Source organism: Peromyscus californicus, unplaced genomic scaffold, assembly GCF_007827085.1.
Source record: "Peromyscus californicus insignis strain IS unplaced genomic scaffold, ASM782708v3 Scaffold_20__1_contigs__length_68692818, whole genome shotgun sequence".
NCBI classification, from domain to species: Eukaryota; Metazoa; Chordata; class Mammalia; order Rodentia; family Cricetidae; genus Peromyscus; species Peromyscus californicus.
This window is the reverse complement of record NW_026294503.1, coordinates 45,864,297-45,882,889: the sequence shown is the minus strand read 5'-3', so window position 1 is coordinate 45,882,889 and position 18,593 is coordinate 45,864,297. Positions and strand designations below refer to the sequence as shown.

At 45.2% G+C, this 18,593-nt stretch overlaps 1 protein-coding gene across 5 annotated transcripts in view; it reads right to left on the bottom strand.

Moving 5' to 3' along the window:
- Sgsm3 (small G protein signaling modulator 3) overlaps window positions 1–18,593 on the bottom strand; it is a 32,867-nt gene that overhangs the window by 7,587 nt on the left and 6,687 nt on the right. For 4 of the 5 annotated variants that reach the window (XR_008220595.1, XM_052748392.1, XM_052748395.1 and 1 more), the window contains exons 2-4: window positions 2,034–2,138; window positions 1,177–1,262; window positions 735–800 (exon numbers count right to left, since the gene is read on the bottom strand). Coding sequence is in view for 4 of the 5 variants with exons in the window: in XM_052748392.1 (XP_052604352.1) it covers window positions 735–800; window positions 1,177–1,262; window positions 2,034–2,043 (162 nt within the window). In the remaining variant the exon portion in view is untranslated. Of the gene's footprint in view, window positions 1–733; window positions 801–1,176; window positions 1,263–2,033; window positions 2,139–18,593 lie in introns of all 5 variants that reach the window. The other variant, XM_052748394.1, reaches the window with a different exon arrangement.

The window sequence follows — 18,593 nt, the reverse complement described above, 5'->3', positions numbered from 1 at the left end:
TGCTCTTCCAGAGGACCTGAGTTCTACTCCCAGCACCCACATGGCAGCTCAGAGCTGTCTGTGATTCCAGTTCAGAGGACCCAACAGCCATGGCAAAACACCAATGCATATAAAATAAAAATTAAAAATTAAAAAAAGAGGCTACAAAAATATCACAGTTGTAATATGATATTATGAAGCCATTAAAAATGTGTAAAGTAATGTTTAAAAACACAGAAATGCTCCTGGTGTAATGTGTGACATTTCACAGTGTCAGGAAAAGAACACCTCACGCAGCAGCAGCTTCCTCAAATTGTGGGACTACAGGTTCTTTTATTAACACCCCCCCACACACACATACACAGGGTTTCTCTGTATCACAGGCTGGCCTGGAATGTGCTCTGTAGCCCAGGCTGGCCTCAAACTCAGAGAGATATGCCTGCCTCTGCCTCACAAGTGCTGGGATAAAGATGTGTGCCACCACCGCCCGGCCTTCATTGCTTTAATCTTCATCCCTTTCCTCACTGTTTAACTTTACTACAATACACATAACTGTATTATGTAAAGATCAATAAAATTTACCTCAAAAAAAAAAAGTTCCCATAAACTTACATCACTCTTAGATGTACTCTGTCCTAAACTCCTTAAATGACACCCTCAAACCTCCGAGGTCGCATGCAGTGGAGTGCAAAACCCAGGGCCAGGATCCTCCCGAGAACATCAGTAAGATCGCACAGAAGGGGCTGCGTCTTACCTTCCTTGTCCACACGGAAACCAAACTCATCATAGCAGAACTCTGGTTGCTCTGCAGACTCTTCCTTCTAGAACCAGGATTAGGAAGCAGGTTGTCTGTCCTCCACAGTGAAGCAGTTCCAAAAGATGCCACCCATACAGCTGACTGCTAACACCCACCCTGATAAAGGTGACCCTTCTATGAGGCCTTCTCTGGCCATCACTGAGGTAGAAGGGTCACTACCATGACTGAGTTCTCCTGTGTCTCCATAGCAGTCTTCCTCCTAGCTAAGGACTGAGTCCTACAGGATCAAGACACTAACATGCCATCTCTGGTAGGGAGCCTGTGACCCTCTGTGAGTGTGGGGTGGGTCATCTATTCCCAGAATACTTGCAAAGGTGCATCTCTTCATGAAAAGCATGGGAGCATGGCAGGCTGGTGCCTGGCTATGCTAACTGCTATACCTGTGTGTACTTGGCCAGGATCTCCTGGGGCCATATGCTTGGAGTCAGGGCGGAGAAAGGGCCACTGGCAGAAGGCATGTGGTTTCCTACAAAGATCAGAGAGAACAATCGAGAGAAGCAGGAACAGCAGGCATGGTGGCACACACCTTTAATCCCAGTAGAGGCGAGGCATCTGAGTTTGAGGCCAGCCTAGTCTACAGAGTGAGTTCTCATTCCAGACCAGCCAGGAGTAAGTACATCGTCAGACCCTGTCCCATTTTAAAAAAAAATCACAAAAAAGACTGGCTAGACAGAGTGGGCTGATGAGGCTGGTAGAGACATCTAAAAATGAGCACTGTGGAAAAGCAGCATGTCCAACATAGAAACTCAGACTCATTTCTTCCCCCCAGTTTCGAGACAGGGTTTTTCCATGCAGCAGCCCCGTCCTGGAACTCACTCTGTAGATCAGGCTGGCCTTAAACTCACAGAGATCTGCCTGCCTCCCGGGTGCTAGGACTAAGGTCGTGCACCACCACTGCCCAGGCTAAACTCAGACTCTACCTCCTTCCCTACCACTGTGGGAGGATTCACAGCAGAGGAGCATGAGCTAGAGACGTAAACAGAGAAGACAGTTTCAGTCGCTGACCCAAGAGCCCAAAACCTTCTCTTTCCCCTTCCCTCCTCTCTAGCATGGATCGGTTTCCAGTTGTTTGAGTTGTTTGTGAGACAAGGTCTCACAGCTCAGATTGCCTTGGAACTCTCTATGTGCTGTGGTAGGTCTTCAACTCCTCATCTTCCTCTGCCTCAGTAGAAGGCTAACTAGGAAACGAGTCAGCTCCACCACCAGCTCCTGGTGGGTGTGCAGGTCTTGTCCCCACCTGACATCATGTGCAGTAGACAGTAGCAGGTCCTCACGGATCCAGGCTTAGATGGTCATCACTGGCATCTCTGACTGTCATGAGGCTCCTCAGGCTTCATCCGCCCTGTCAGGAGAACACAGGGGAGGTTGTCCCACATCACTCCTCGATCCTGAAGGAGAGTCCTCTCCGTCCAGTCCACTGCTCAGCTAGGAGATGTCTACTGTCATTTCGCTCTCTCTTTTTTGTTTCATTGTTTCAAGACAGGGTTTCTCTTTGTAGCCCCGGCTGTCCTGAAATTTGCTTTGTAGACTATGCTGCATGAATTGTATACTTCAGAGCTCACCATCTGCACCACAATGAGGTGGTGGTGCACGCCTTTAATCCCAGCACTCGGGAGGCAGAGGCAGGTGGATCTCTTGAGTTTGAGACCAGCCTGGTCTACAGAGCGAGTCCCAGGACAGCCAGAGCTACACAGAGAAACCCTGTCTCAAAAAAAAAAAAAAAAAAGAAGAGAGAGAGGGAGGGAGGATATCTCTCTGGGTAAGGGAGGAAGGGTTGTCTTCTGGAGATCTGGATTCTGGCATCAGTTCTGCCAGTCTCCGCTTGTTCAGGCCCTAGGGAAGTATATTTCACTTCTTTGAATCTCAGTTTTCTCACCCATAAGATGGACACGACCACTCACACCTTACAAAGACCACGAAGATAAGTAAGACCACGCAAATGAGGCCCTCAAGCACACCGTCTGACTTAGCATCAGGAAACTGAGGACCCTAGTGACTTCTAGAAAATGACTGTTGATATCTGAGCCTTGGGTCCAGCCTGTAGTACATTAAAAACTATTAAGCCGCTGGGCGGTGGTGGCGCACGCCTTTAATCCCAGCACTCGGGAGGCAGAGCCAGGCGGATCTCTGTGAGTTCGAGGCCAGCCTGGGCTACCAAGTGAGTCCCAGGAAAGGCGCAAAGCTACACAGAGAAACCCTGTCTCGAAAAACCAAAAAAAAAAAAAAAAAAACTATTAAGCCATTTGAAACTGCTGGTCCTCACGTATGATAGCTACAAAACCAATGTCAAATGGTTCGATGCAATGTATGCCCAGATGAGATCCTAAGACAGCACATAACCACGAAGGAGGTGATTGGGTTGTTCCTTGAAGAAGAACAGAGCACCTGGGCATGGTGACAAATGCCAGGAGGCAGAGGCCAATAGACCTCTGAGTTTGAAGCCAGTCTGGTCGATATAGTGAGGTCCAGGCCAGCCCCAGCTACACAGTAAGACCCTGTCTGAAAAATCAGAGGAGGGGGAGAAAATAGGGCAGAGCAAAAGCACGGAGGAAAACCGTTGTTTAAAGTGGAGGAAATGGTTTCTGCAGAGAGGGCAGAGGTGCCGGAAGACAATTCTCAATCAGCAGCCTCCTACTCACTTGTCACTCAGCAAACCATGACTGAGCCCTGAGCCAGGCAGCCCAACAGGGAACAAGGTCAGGCTGTTGTGGTGTAGCTGACAATCAGGCATGAGACAAAACCAGATGGGATTGTGAGTCTCCGAAGAGAGGGGCTGTCTGTGTCACATCAAAAGAGGCTTTGAGAGCTGAGCAAGGGGTCCAGGCCTGGACTTCACTGAGAGAGAGATCCAGGTGCAGGGAGCGGCCAATAAGCTCAGAGCCTGGGGTGCAGTGAGGGGATCGGAGTGACAGCGAGCAACAGCAGGCGCCAAGGGCACCTACCTCATCCTGACAACAGGCCTCTGACCTTCATTCTCAGAGGGAGAGATCAGGAGGTTCTGAGCAGCCATGAAGAAAAATCTGATTAGGATTGGATAAGCTCTCCAGATGCCCAGAGGTCTATGGGGACTTCAGGCAGGAGCAGACGGCCCAGGGTAGGAGATGATGTGGGCTTTGCCTGGGTGAAAGCACTGAGAAATGGTCAGACTGTGGATACGTTTTAACAGGCTGCAGGTTTCAGCTCTGCATTTTGAATACATGTGTGGATCTGTGCCATTTTCATGTATGTTGTACATATGGATACATATACTTCTTCAGGCTTTCCTTAAGCCTCCCAGACGTGATACTGCTAAGCTGGGCAGGCAGGTTTTTCAGCTTCTAGTTGCTATGGAAAATTCCCTGAAAGTACCCATCTGAGAATTGACAGAAGTAGCCCAAGGAGTGAGTCACATCTTGGCTACCTGGTCTCTGTGACTGCACTCCTGTCGCCACAGGGGTGTTAGGAAGAAGAAGAAACTTTAGAAAACCCTAACTGATGCAGCTACCTCTGGGGTGCTCTCAAGAAATTGTAACAATTAAATGCACGTGCTTAAAGGAACCAGTCCTGATGATATATATCCCCCACTAATTTACCAATCTCATAATTTCCTGGTAGACAAATGTGCCACTGTATGCAGGCACATAGGTACTGCTCATGTCCTGTGGTCTCCTGACATGGACTGAACTACACCCTACAAGAAAGCAGGACTTCTGTCACACAGGTAGCTTTCTGCAGACATCTGCCAGGAAACACAAAGGCTGAACCACAAAGGCAAAAATCCTGATTTCTGGTTGCACTTAAGATCCTGAAGACCACTCTTTCTCTCTAAAGAGACGAGGTACCACTGAAAGCTACAGATAACCCGAGAAGAGCAGCTCAGCGCTGGGAAAGTTGGAGAAAGGCTAAAGGAAGGAGGAAGTTAGCACGGCCACTAGAGATGCTCCCAGCACCTACATGGTGGCTCAAAACCATCCATAACTCCAGTTCCAGGAGATCCAGTGTCTTCGTCTGACCTCCCTGGGCACCAGGCGTACATACATACATGCAAAAATACTCATATACATAAAATAATCTAAAAAAGAAAATTTAAATAAAAATAAATTTTAATAGAAGATTTCATAAAATAATAAAATAAAAGTTGGATATTGCCACTATGACAGTATAAAGGGCTTAACCTCTAAGAGATGATTAGGTGTGTGCACATCTTTAATCCCAGCACTTGGGAGACAGAGGCAGGAGGATCTTTGAGTTCAAGGCCAGCCTACAGAGTGAGGGAACAGAGGCAGGAGGATTGCAAGTTTAAGGTCAGCTCATCTATATAATGGAATCCTGGCTCAAAACAAACAAAAGGTGATTGGACTATTAAAGCCATTAGACAGTAGGAATGTGGCATCTACTGCTCTTGGACTTTTGTTGTTATATGTTTTATAATCTAGCCTACGTTGTTCAGGCTGGTCTTAAACTTTTGGACTCAAATGATCCTTCTACCTCAGCTTCAAATGTTGGCACTATAGACATATGCGACTATGCCCAGCTTGGTCTTGATTTTTTTTATGTTATTTTCTTTGGAAGTATTTGAGACTACAACTATTTGAGACTTCAGACTTTTTCAGAATTTGGAAAATTTAAGTAGACTTTATAAGGGAAGTATCCCTAATTAGAAAATCTGAAACTCTATTTATTTATTTATCTATCTATCTATTTATTTATTTTTAGAGATAGGATCTCTCTATATATCCCTGGCTGTCCTGGAACTTGGCTATGTAGACTAGACTGGCCTCAACTTCACAGAGATTTGCCTGTCTCTACCTACACTGGGATTAAAGGGATGTGCCACCATATCTGGCCTGAAACTTTTTAAGCATCAGAAACACTCAAAAACTCTAAGAATACTTGCTGCACTCACACGATGGTTCCAGGGGATCCTATGCCCTCTTCTGGCCTCTGAGGGCACTTCATGTATATGGTGCACAGATATATATTTGACATAAACACCTATACACATAAAACAAAATAATAACTTAAATTTAAAATTTTTTAAAGATCTTTTTATGTGTATTGGTGTTTGCCTGCATGTATGTATGTATACTACATGTGTCTCTGGTGCCCAAGGAGCTCAGAAGGGATCCGATTCTCTGGTACTGGAGTTTCAGATAGCTGTGAACCATCACATAGGGTTCTGGGAGTTGAATCTGGATCCTCTACAAGAGCAACAAGTGCTCTTAACCACCAAGGCATCTCTGCAGCACAAAATAATAATTAAAATTTAATGTGCAGTGTGGTGGTGCAAATCTTTATCCCAGCACTCAGGAAGCAGAAACAGGTAGAAATCCACAGGTTTGAGGCTAGCCTAGCCTATACAGTGAGTTCCTGGTCAGCCAGGACTACACAGTAAGACTCTATCTACAAATTAATTAATTAATTAACTAATTATGGGTAATGTTATAGTATACATATTGTAATTAGAAATAATTACAACTTGGTAATTGCACTGGAATAAGACAGGTGCGGGTCTCTAAGCCTTTCTTCCTCTGGTGGCAAAGCTACTACTCACCACCTCAAATTCCCTTCTTTGGGGAGTTAATGTTTTTGCAAAATCAAGTGGAGAAAAAGCGGAGGGGCGGAGGGGAGGAAGTGCAAATAGCTCATCTGTAACTGTGAAAAGGATGCCTTTCCCTCTCATTTGTAGGTAACACTTTACCAACACAGCACAGCTTGAATTTGACATCTTAGCAACCTAGGAAAACATGAGCTTCTTAAACTGCTAAATGGTAAAGCCATCACTTTTCAAGTTACTGTAGGAAGCCCTCCCACCAACAGTCTAAATAATCACTGGAAAATAACTCAATGCCTTGAAACCAGAGCTGGCAAGCCCCAGTTTTACTCTGCAAAGGCTGGACAAGGTACCCCTGATACCTAAGCTTTCACATGGGGCTGCAGACGATTCCCAGCATGCTGACGTGAAATAGTTTTCTAAAAACAAAAGACATAAAAGCAGCCTACAGGAAAAGAGATGCTTACTAAGGAGAAGAGCAAAGTACAGCCATCTGCAAAATACACTCCTAGGGGAAAAGATGCCATTTCCAAACCCATTTTTCACATGTCTCCTGAGTTCTGTGCAAATGCCCACAGGACCATCTTATCCACTGGCAACGCAGTAAAATGTAAACACAAATGAAAGACTGAAGTTGCAGCAACTAGACAAAAGCTCTCCGGCCAGATGTGGGAGGAGGCAAGACAACTGGCTACGCAGCTACAAGACCTTGTCATAAAAACAATACATCGAAGTCTCCACTAGGTTTATTATGTATGACAAAGGAAATTTGGGACTCTGCTTTAAATTTTTGTTTGGTTGGTTTTTTTGTTTGTTTTTTTGAGACAGGGTCTCACTATGTGGCACTGGCTGGCCTGGAGATTACTATGTAGATCAGGCTGGCCTTGAACACACGAGATCCACCTGCCTGTGCCTCCTGAGTACTGGGGAAAAGGTGTGTGCTGTTAGGACCAAAACAACTTGAAGAAGTGAGGGTTTATTTCACTTACACTTCCAGGAAACAGTTCATCACTGAGGGAAGTCAGGACAGGAATCCAAGCAGGGCAGGAACCTGGAGGCAGGAGCTGATGCACTGGCCATGGAGGAATGGTGCTTCCTAGCTTTCTCTTTATGGCTTGCTTAGCCTGCTTTCTTGTAGAACCCAGAACCACCAGAAATGGGAAGGGCCCTCCCACATCACTAATTAAGAATTATAATTTCCCTATCTTATGGAAACATTTTCTCAGTTGAAGTTCTCTCCTCTCGGATGATTCCAGCTATGTCAAGGTGACATAAAACTAGCCAGCACAGTGTTCCAGTTCCTAACCAACCTGTCCAGACATACGTAATAGCTACCATTCACTGCAGGCTTTCTCTGTGCCAAGAACAACTCTAATAAGCGGAACTAGATTAAAACCTGTAGAGGCCAGCCAGGAGTAGTGGTGCACACTTTTAATTACAGCACTAAGGAGGCAGAGGCAAAAGGCAACAACTCTGTCAGTTAAGGCCAGCCTGGTCTACATAGTGAGTTCTGGACAGCCAAGGTTATGCAGAAAGACTGTCTCAAAAACAAACAAACAAAAACCCCAAACCAAAATTCCAAGATGTGCAAACAAACAAACAAACAAAAAACAGGGCATACATTTCACATAAAATAGAAGGCACAGTAAACTGGGCAGTAGGAGAATTTTACTTAATACTCTTGTATCTTTTTTTTTTCTTTTGTGTGTGTGTAAGGTCTGCATGTGTCTCTCCAGTACACATATGTGTCTGTGTTAATGCCAAGTATTTTTCTCTATTGCTTTTCACTTTTTAAAAAAGATATGTTTAATTTTAAGTATATGGGTATTTTGCCTATATGTACATCTATGTATCATGTGTGTATAGTGCCTTTGAGGCCAGTAGAGGGTATCAGATCCCCTGGTACTGGAGTTAGATCATTCTGAGCCACCATGTGAGTACTGGGAATCGACTCCAGATCCTCTGGAAGAGCAGCCAGTGCTCTTAACCATTGAGTAATTGTTCCATCCACCTCCCTCCTCTTTTTGAGACAGGTTCTCTCACTAAACCTGGAGTTCAGCAATTCAGAAAGACTAATTGGACAGCAAATCCCAGAGGCCCTCCTGTCACCCAGCACTGGGATTATAGGTGTGCAGTTTTGTTTGGTTTTTTGTTTTGTTTTGTTTGTTTGTTTTGTTTTTTGAGACAGTATTTCTTTGTGTAGCTTTGGAGCCTGTCCTGGAACTCGCTCTGTAGACCAGGCTGGCCTCGAACTCACAGAGGACCACCTGCCTCTGCCTCCGGTGTGCTGGGATTAAAGGCATGTGCCACCACTGCCCGGCTTGCCTTGCTTTTTATGTGGGTGCTGGGGACCTGAACTCAGGTCCTTACGCTTGTACAGAAAACACTTAACTGGCTGAGCAATCACTCCAGTCTCACCTTTGATACAGCTAATGCAACAGGCATAGGTCTATAATCCCAACACTGGATTATAGGAAGGATTATAGGAAGGAGGACCAAGAGTTTGAAGCCATTTAGGGCTATGTAGTAAGTTTGAGACCAAAAAAATAAACCAGAGGCTGGAGAGACGGCACAGCTGTTAGGAGTGCTGGCTGCTCTCCGGAGAACCTGGGTTTGATCTGATTCCCAGAAGCCACATGGCAGCTCACAGTCATCTGCAATCTTCAGTTCCTGGGGATCGATGCCTCGGGCTCTGAGGACACCAGGCATGCATACGGCACATAAACATACATGCGGGCAAAACATTCATATACATAAAATAGTTTAAAAAATAAAATAAAAATAACAAATGTTGCCAGGCAGTGGTGGCGCACGCCTTTAATCCCAGCACTCGGGAGGCAGAGGCAGGAGGATCTCTGTGAGTTTGAGGCCAGCCTGGTCTACAGAGCGAGTTCCAGGAAAGGCACAAAACTACAGAGAAACCCTGTCTCGAAAAACCAACAACAACAACAACAACAACAACAACAACAAAAATAACAAATGTTTTAAAATATCAAACGGTGAGGCTGGAGAAGTAGCCATAACCAGTAGAGCACTTGTCATGAAAGCATGAGGACCTGAGTTTGGATCCCAGAACCGGATAAAACCAGACACAATAGGACCTGTCTGTCTTCGCACCACTTTCCTAACGCCTCCTGAAAGTGATTTTTCTTAGAACCCGATGCTAACAAGGAGCCAGTATAACCTACATCAACATTACAGATCTCTCTGGCGGGACCTCCACCTCCAGTCTGGTCACCTCCCCATCCACTAGCTTACAACCACATGGTCTTTTTAAAATGGACCCAATCATTTCCTTCCACTCTCCAACCTTTTTACTTCCTTTCAAAGAAAAGTTATCACTGGGTGTGGTGGCGCACACCTTCAATCCCCAGGGTCAGTTGAGGCTAGCCTGGTCTACATAGTGAGTTTCAGGGCAGCCGGGGCTATGTAAAGACCCTGTCTCAAATGAAAAAAAAAAAAGAAAGAAAGAAAGAAAGGCCTAAATTTGTTACCTTACTTATACTGGATGACCTAAGGCCCTGTAGCATCTACCACAGTATATTTCCCCAGATACTGGAACCTGTTTGCTTCCTCTCAGAGCATGGTGCCGGGATATAGCGGCCATCGGTGCCAACCTTCTAGAACTGGCCCTTCCCAACACACCCCAATGACCCCTGCTGAAAACATGTTTATTATTCCACCACCTTTTAAGTCCCTGGGGTGACATCTGAGGTAAACCCCACTTTCTCAACGGCCTCCTCTAAAACCAGGGTTAGCAGAGGAGCACAGCACTTCTCTGCTCACTTCTCCAGTTCCTGCTCCTACAGGTCTGCTGCTGGGGCTGCCGTCCCTTCCTTGAGTCAATATTTCCTCTGTGGCCAGGGATAGAATGTTCTTTTCGGCCAGAGAGGTGTGGCAGTGTAATACAGAACACACACTGGGCAAACACTAACCAGGCAAGGAGGAACCGCCCCTGGAGCAGACGCCAAGGAACAGGCTGCCCCTTCCTGTTCAGCAGCCAAGAGAAATGCAGCCCTCCTATTTGAACTTGCTCAGGCTCACAACCATCATCTCTCTGAGGCCTTCGAGTCCCTCCACGGCTCATTCCTCTATATTTACAGCTTGGCAGTATCCGGCTGCTAATGAAGAAACCAAAGCAAGGTATTTGCATAGCCCATCTATTCCACCATTAAGGGAGTGAAAATGAAATGTGTTAGCTAACTGAATGAAGCTCAACATTCAGGTAGCCCTAAAAAATAGCTAGGTGGTTTTGAGGAAAATAAAGTTACTTGAGGGCTGACTAGAGAAAAAAATACTGAAAAATCTTTTTTTTTTTTTAATTTATAGTAACATAGGGAGTCTGGTAAAATAGCTCAATTAGTAGAATGCTTGCTTAGAATGAAGGAAGTCCTGGGTTTGATCCCCAACACCACACAGAAACAGTATGTGGTGTATAAACTGGTAACCTCAGTACTCTAAAGGTGGAGGCAGAAGGATCAGAAATTCAGAGTCGTCTTTGGCTACATTCTAGGCCAACCCGGGATAGACATATATAAGACCTTTTCTAAAACAGATGAAAATAAACTAAAAATACCAATTGGGGCTAGAGGGGTAAATCAGTCATTAGTGTGTGCTGCACAACCATGAAGACCCAAGTTTGGACCCCCAGCACCCACACAGGAAGCCAGGCATGGCAGTGTTCATCTTATGACTCTTTTTGCATGCCTGCCTGCCTTCTATAATATCTTAGGTTTTTGTGATAGTTCTCCATATTCCATACTTGGTATGTGTGATTTAAGCAATCAGGTTGAGGGCTAGGAACTGTATATTACGAACAGTGCTAGCCTAGCATGCATGAATGTATGAACCCTGCTCTCCACCCTCAGCACTGCAGGATAAATAAGACCAATCAGGCCCATATACCTAACTATCCCATTGTAATAACATCACTACACTGAAGTAACTCTAACTCCTGAATGAACCTTCCTGCCTTAGCTAGCCCCATGTATATTCCTCTGTTCATGCACCTTCTGAACAAAGTCAAGAAGAAATCCACATACAATTTATCTTCACTGTGGTTTAAAGCTTCATCATGCATCTCTAACCCACTTGTGTTTTTTTTTTTTTTTTTTTTTTTTCCTGTTCTTTGAGGTGGTGTCACACTGTGCAGCCCAGGCTGTCCTGGAATTCACTCTGTAGACAACCTGGCTGGAACTTGTGGTAACCCTCCTGCCTCAGCCTCCTAAGTGCTGGGATTACATGTGTGAGGCATATGCAGAGGGTCTCATTCACTTTACATCATATTTCCTTCAGTGTTAATTCCAACTCCCCATAATCCTGATGACCTCTGGGGCTAGTCATGGCCTAAGAAGAGTCGAGGTCAAAGCTGCAGTTGGGCTGACGAAGTAGCTCTGTGACGGCATGCTAGGCACGCACAAGGCCCTAGGTTCCATCCACAGCACTGCAAAAGCGAAGCAACAAAACTGGCGGGTGTGTGTGTGTGTGTGTGTGTGTTTGTGTGTGTGTGTGTGTGTGTGTGTGTGTGTGTGTGTGTGTGGTGGAGTACTGGAAACACGGCTCAGTGGTTGTGCTGGCTAGTTTTACCTCAATTTGACACAAGCTATACTCATCTGAGAGGAGGGAACCTCAACTGAGAAAACGCCACCAGAAAATCAAGCTGTACGCAGACAAGCCTGTAGGTCATTTTCTTTTTTTCTTCTTTTTTTTTAATTAAGACAAGTTTTTCATTCATTTTAATTGACCACCACATTGTAGGTGGTGCCATCCCGGGCTGGTGGTCCTGGGTTGTATAAGAAAGCAGGCTGAGAAAATCAGGGGCGCAAGCCAGTAAGCAGCACCCCTCCATGGCCTCTGCTTCAGTTACTGCCTCTGGGTTCCTGCCCTGTTTGAGTTCCTGTTCTGGCTTCCTTCAGTGATGGACTGTGATGTGGGAGTGTAAGAGAAATAAACCCTTTCCTCCCCAAGTTGCTTTAGTCTCGGTGGGTCATCACAGCAATAGTAACCCTAGGACTCGGGTTGGATTCTCAGCACCCACATGGTCACTAACAACCAATTGTAACCTCACCTCTAATGGATCCACCACCCTCTTCTGACCTCAAGGGGCTCTTGCATGCACAGGATACACACAAACTCTACACAGGCACACATATACATACAATACATCTTTAACCCTGCTGTGCGGTCTTCTCACTTAGTTTATCCATTCTCTCTTTTCACCCTCCACACGTTAACTCTTCCACTCACAGCAGCCTTTCAGCCCGATTCCTTTGCTGTATCTTATCTTGAGCACCTTCTGTCTGTTCTCTTCCACTCCCTTTACACTCATCTCCTGAACCCTTAAATTAGAACAACCAAACCATGTCTCTCCAGCCTCTTATCTTTCAACATTTTCTTTATCTGCTTTACTGACATGTTTTTAAAAGCACTTGCAAATTAACTCACTCCTTTAAACTTTGTGGCTTAGCTTGCCTGTCTTAACACTAGACTCAAGGGTCTCACTGCTTTCCTAGTCATTTCATAGTTTGGGTTCCATTCTCCTTCCAAAGTGTGATTTAAGGGGCTGAAGAGATGGCTTAACAGTTAAAAGCATTGGCTGCTCTTACAGAGAACCCAGATTGGATCCCCACCACCCACATGGCAGTTCAAAACTGTCCATAACTCCAGTTCCAAGGATACAATGCCTTTTTCTGTCCTCTAAAGGCACCAGGCACACACTCATACATATAAAATAATTAAAAATTAAAAACAGGGGGATGGAGAGATGGTTCAGTGGTTAAGAGCACTGTCTACTCTTCCAGAGGACGGGGATTCAATTCCCAGCACAACTGTCTGTAACTCCAGTTCCAGGGGATCCAACACCCTCATACAGACATATATGCAGGCAAAACATCAATGCAAATGAAATAAAAGAAAAAAATTAAAAACGAAGTAGGATTTAGGGTCAGTGTGATGGCTCTGTGGATAAGGGCACTTGCTGGCAACCCCAAGAACCTTGAGTTTAATTCCAAGGAAGTACTTGGTGGAAAGAGAGAACTGACTCCTGCAAGTTGTCCTCTAACCTCACACCCGTGCTTGTGCACACACAAACAAAATAAGCAAGTAATTGGTTTCTTTTTGTTTAAGCTGAACATGGTAGCACACACCTTTTTGTTTTTGTTTCTTGAGACACGGTCTCTCTATGTAGTCTTGGTGGTCCTGGAACTCACTATGTAGACCAGGCAGACCTCAAACTCATGGAGATATACCTGTCTCTGCCTACTGAGTGTTGGGATGCCACTATGCCCATTAGTAGCAAACCCAGCATTTAGAAGGCAGAGGGATTGGTCAGGGCTACAGAGTGAGACTCTGAAAAAGAAAAGATAAAGAAAGAGAAATGTGGTGCTTTGTGTAAGCTCTATAAAGCTTGCCTGAAGATCAGAGGGCAAAGCCAGCCACTAGTTAGCCACAGAGGTCAGGAAGTGGTGGCACACACCTTTAATCCCAGCACTTGGGATCTCATGCCCTTGCTCCCAGTACTTGAGAGGCACAATGATCCCAGCACTAGGGATGTTGAGACAGGAAGTGATATGGATGGGTGGAGCAAAGGAATATAAGGCAGGAGGAGACAGAGCTCAGTCTTTTCGGGAGGAGTTGGTGAGGTGAGAGGTGGCTGTGGCTTGTTCCTTTGTCTCTCTGATTGTTCAGCATTTACCCTGATATCTGGCTCCGGGTTTTTAATTATAACCAATTAGGATTCGTGCTACAGAGAAAGAGTGAGCAAGACTTAGCCATCACTCCAGTCATGGGCCACACTGCTATTTCCAACTTTCCATTGGATAGCTCACAACACACTATTTTTTTTTTTTTTTTTTTTTGGTTTTTTCGAGACAGGGTTTCTCTGTGTAGCTTTGCGCCTTTCCTGGAACTCACTTGGTAGCCCAGGCTGGCCTCGAACTCACAGAGATCCGCCTGGCTCTGCCTCCCGAGTGCTGGGATTAAAGGCGTGCGCCACCACCGCCCGGCCACAACACACTATTTTTATCCCCTTTCCAGGTGATTTTTTTTTAATTATCCTATTTTCTTCCCAGATACTTAGATTTCAAGGTTTAAGGTAATTTTAAGGTCTTATGTTTCTTTTACTCCTACACTGAATTAGCTGAAAAGTCTACTAATTTTGCCACTAGACACCTCTGGCATCCTGTTTCCATTGCCTTAGTCCATACTTTCCCTGACTCTTTTCTGGTCCACCGTGAATATCTCCTGACAGGTTTTTGTGCCTCCAGACTGTCTTCTACTCAAAGCAATAAATTAGTCTGGCTGGCAGCACAGTCCTGCAATCCCAGCTCCTTCGGAAGGAACAGGAGGATGACACTTTTTCAAGACTTGCTTGGGCAACAGAGCAAGTTCAAGGCCAGTTTGGACTATTCACAGTAAATAAAAAGTTTAGCCGGGCGGTGGTGGCGCACGCCTTTAATCCCAGCACTCGGGAGGCAGAGCCAGGCAGATCTCTGTGAGTTCGAGGCCAGCCTGGGCTACCAAGTGAGTTCCAGGAAAGGCGCAAAGCTACACAGAGAAACCCTGTCTCGAAAAACCAAAAAAAAAAAAAAAAAGTTTAAAAAAGAAAAAAAGAGCTGGAGATAGAACTCAATGGTAGAACACTTGCCCAGCAAACATGAGATCAAGTTCCATCCCCCAGTATGGGGAACTAGAGAAGGAGGCACTACAAACATATTAACATCCCAAGAAGCACAGCTGAATACATGTGCTCCCAACTCACTTCAGCCAGAAGTCATTTTGGGATGTTTAATCCCTTCTCTGCCTTAAATTTTTATTAATAGGCATATGTTTGTGTTTATGTGAGTGTATACCATGTGTATATGGGTACCCTAGGGGCCAGAACAGGGTGTTCAGAGCCCCTGGAGCTGGATTTAACAGGCAAGTGCTGGGAACCAAACTCAGGTCCTCTGGTAGAACAAAAATGCTCTTAACTGCTGAGCCATCCATCTCTCTAGACCCTCAGCCTTATTTTCTGAGACAGGGCCTGTCACTGAGCTTACCTTTTAGCTAAACTGGCTGGCCACCAAGCCCCTGGGATCTGCCTGTCTCTGCTCCTCAAATGCTGGGTTACAGATGTTGTCTTAGAGTTTTATTGCTTTGAAGAGACACCATGACCACAGCAACTCTTATAAAGGAAAACATTCAACCGGGGCTGGGTACAGTTCAGAGGTTTAGTCCATTATCGCCATGGCAGGAAGCATGGCAGCATGCAGGCAACGTGGTGCTGGAGAGATAGCTGAGAGGTCTACATCTTGATCCACAGGCAGCAGGAAGTGACAGTGAATGACACACTGGTGAGGCTTGAACTTCTGAGACCTCAAAGTCCACCCCCTAGTGACATACCAACAAAGCCACACCTACTCCAACAAGACCTGCTGTGGGATGTTCTGTATGCTGTGAATATGTGTTGCTCTGATTGGTTGATAAATAAAACGCTGATTGGCCAGGAGCCAGGCAGGAAGTATAGGCGGGGCAAGCAGATGAGGAGAATTCTGGGAAGAGGTAGGGCTGAGTCAGGAGTCACCAGCCAGACACAGAAAAGCAAGATGACAAGGCAGAACTCAGAAAATGTACCAAGCCACGTGGCTAAACATAGATAAGAATTATGGGTTAATTTAAGTGTAAGAGCTAGTCAGTAATAAGCCTGAGCTAATGGCCAAGCAGTTATAATTAATATAAGCTTTTGAGTGATTATTTTATAAGCAGGCCACAGAACTGCAGGGGCTTGGCAGGACTGGAGAAAACTTACAGCTACAAAGACCACACCTCCTAATAGTGCCACTCCCATGGGCTTATGGATTTTTATTCAAACCACAACAGATGTATACCACTGGAATGCCGAAGATCCCAACTCTGTCCCTCACAATTGTGTAACAAGCACTTTACCCAGTGAACCATCTTCCCAAGCTCCTCAATTCCTTTCCCCCTCCCATTTTACTTATTGTGCACAATCAACATAGAAGTCAGAAGACAACTTGTAGAAATTGGCTCTCCCTTCTCCAACCTTAGTTCCAGGAACTGAACTCAAGGCATCAGGCGTGGAGACATCATCTTTACCCACTGAGCCATTCATCTACTTCCGTAATCCACTTTTGCATCAGTTTTTTTATATAATATTTTTTTAATCTTATTTAGTTGCCAGATGGTGGTGGCACATGTCTTTAATTCCAGCGCTTGGGAGGCAGAGGCAGGTGGATCTCTGAGTTCAAGGTCAGCCTGTTCTACAGAGTATTTCCAAAGACAACCAGGAAAACACACACCCACACACCCACACACCCACACACCCACACCCCCCCCCCCACACACACACACGCTGGGGATATGTGGGGATGCTGTGAATGTATTGCTCTGATTGATTGATAAATAAAATGCTGATTGGCCAGTAGTCAGACAGGAAGTATAGTATAGAAGGGATAAGCAGAGAGGAGAATTCTGGGAACAGGAAGGCTGAGTCAGGAGTCACCAGCCAGAAACAGAGGAAGCATGATGTGAAAGTACCCGTAAGCCACAAGCCACATGGTAACTTATAGATTGATAGAAATGGGTTAATTTAAGATATAAGAACTGGATAGCAAGAAGCCTGAGCCATTAGGCCAAATAGTTTAAATAATATAAGTGTCTGTGCGTTTATTTGGGTCTAAGTGGCTGCGGGCCTGGGCGGGACTGGAGAAATCTCCAGCTACACACACACAAAAGCTGTCTCGAAAAACAACAAAAAAAGTATTTAGTTTATTTTATGTGTATGAGGGCTTTGCCTATATGTATGTCTATATGCTATGTGTGGGCCTGGTGCCCACAGAGGTCTGGAGAGTGTTACACCCCCATCCCCAGTAGTTACAGACAGTCTGAAGTTACAAACAGTTGTGAGCCATAATGTGAGTGCTGGGAATCAAATTCTGGTTCTCTGCAAGAGCAAGAAGTTTCCTAAAAAACAAGCCATCTCTCCAGCCCTGTCTGCATCAGCTCTCACCATGTACATCATGCTTCAGACAAAGTAAGGCTGACTCAGCTGCCTTTGTGCTTTTTCTTTATTGTTTCTTCTGCTTAGAAGGCTGCCTTGCATGTCCACTTTTTTCCATTTTTCAGTACTCAGCTCTGAAATACCTCTTTGTGATACCTTCCCTACTGCTGCCTCCCAGCATCTCCTTATACTCACATAATGCCACACACCACAGCCTCATTTAACCAGCTGTGTACCTTATCTTTCCTAGCAGAGTGAAGCTCTGTTAGAACTAAATCCTTCAGCATCTAGGACTTAAATTCGGGGTTTCCTAGAGATCAAATCAGCTGCCTGTGTTCTGAGCACTTAGTCACCTACTGTATGAAGCATCTACATGTATATACCTTCCTTAGTATTTTGAAGATTTGATGAAAAAAATCTATATTTACCTTGTTTAAACATGGTACAGTGAAAGAAGGCCTGAGTTTGATGATCTGTTCTGTCACTTAGCTGTGAGCCCTCTAAGCAAAACAATCTCTCAAAACCTCCATTTTCCTTTTTTGTTGTTGTTTGTTTCTTGAGACAGGACCTCACTATATAGCCCTGGTTGTCCCAGAACTCACTATGTAGACCAGGCTGGCCTCGACCTCACAGATAACCATCTGCCTCTGCTTCCCGAGTGCTGGGATTAAAGGCATGCACTAACTACACTCAGCTAACCTCAGCTTTCCTATCAGTAAGATTAGGATAGAAAAGTGTCTGCAGAGTAAGTGAATACGTACGTACCATGCTCAAGACCCTGGCTTTAAACCCAAACACCAGAACAAAACCTCTACCACATGGTTGGCATGGAAACCTTATTTTCTTTTTTCTTTGGTTTTTCGAGACACGGTTTCTCTGTGTAGCCTTGGCTATCCTAGAACTAGCTCATTAGACCAGGCCTGCCTCTGCCTCCTGAGGCGTGCACCGCCACGCAGTAGAAACCCTATTTTCTAAAATGGACTGATACATTATAACCTACCCCACATCCTCTTAACCTGTGACAATGACAGTCCTCTTCACTGAGTGGTGGAGTTTTTATGCCCCCTCCTCTTGACATGAAGCAAACGTCTGTGACTATTTCAACCCAGGGAATACTGCAGAACTAACACTATGTGGCACCCAAAGTTTTGTTATAAAAATGCCAATGCACTTTCACCAATTTCCATGAGATGCTAGCACATCTATCACACACTGTGATTTAGGCAAGGTTACATGGGAAGGTCAAGTATAGAGGTTCTAGGTCA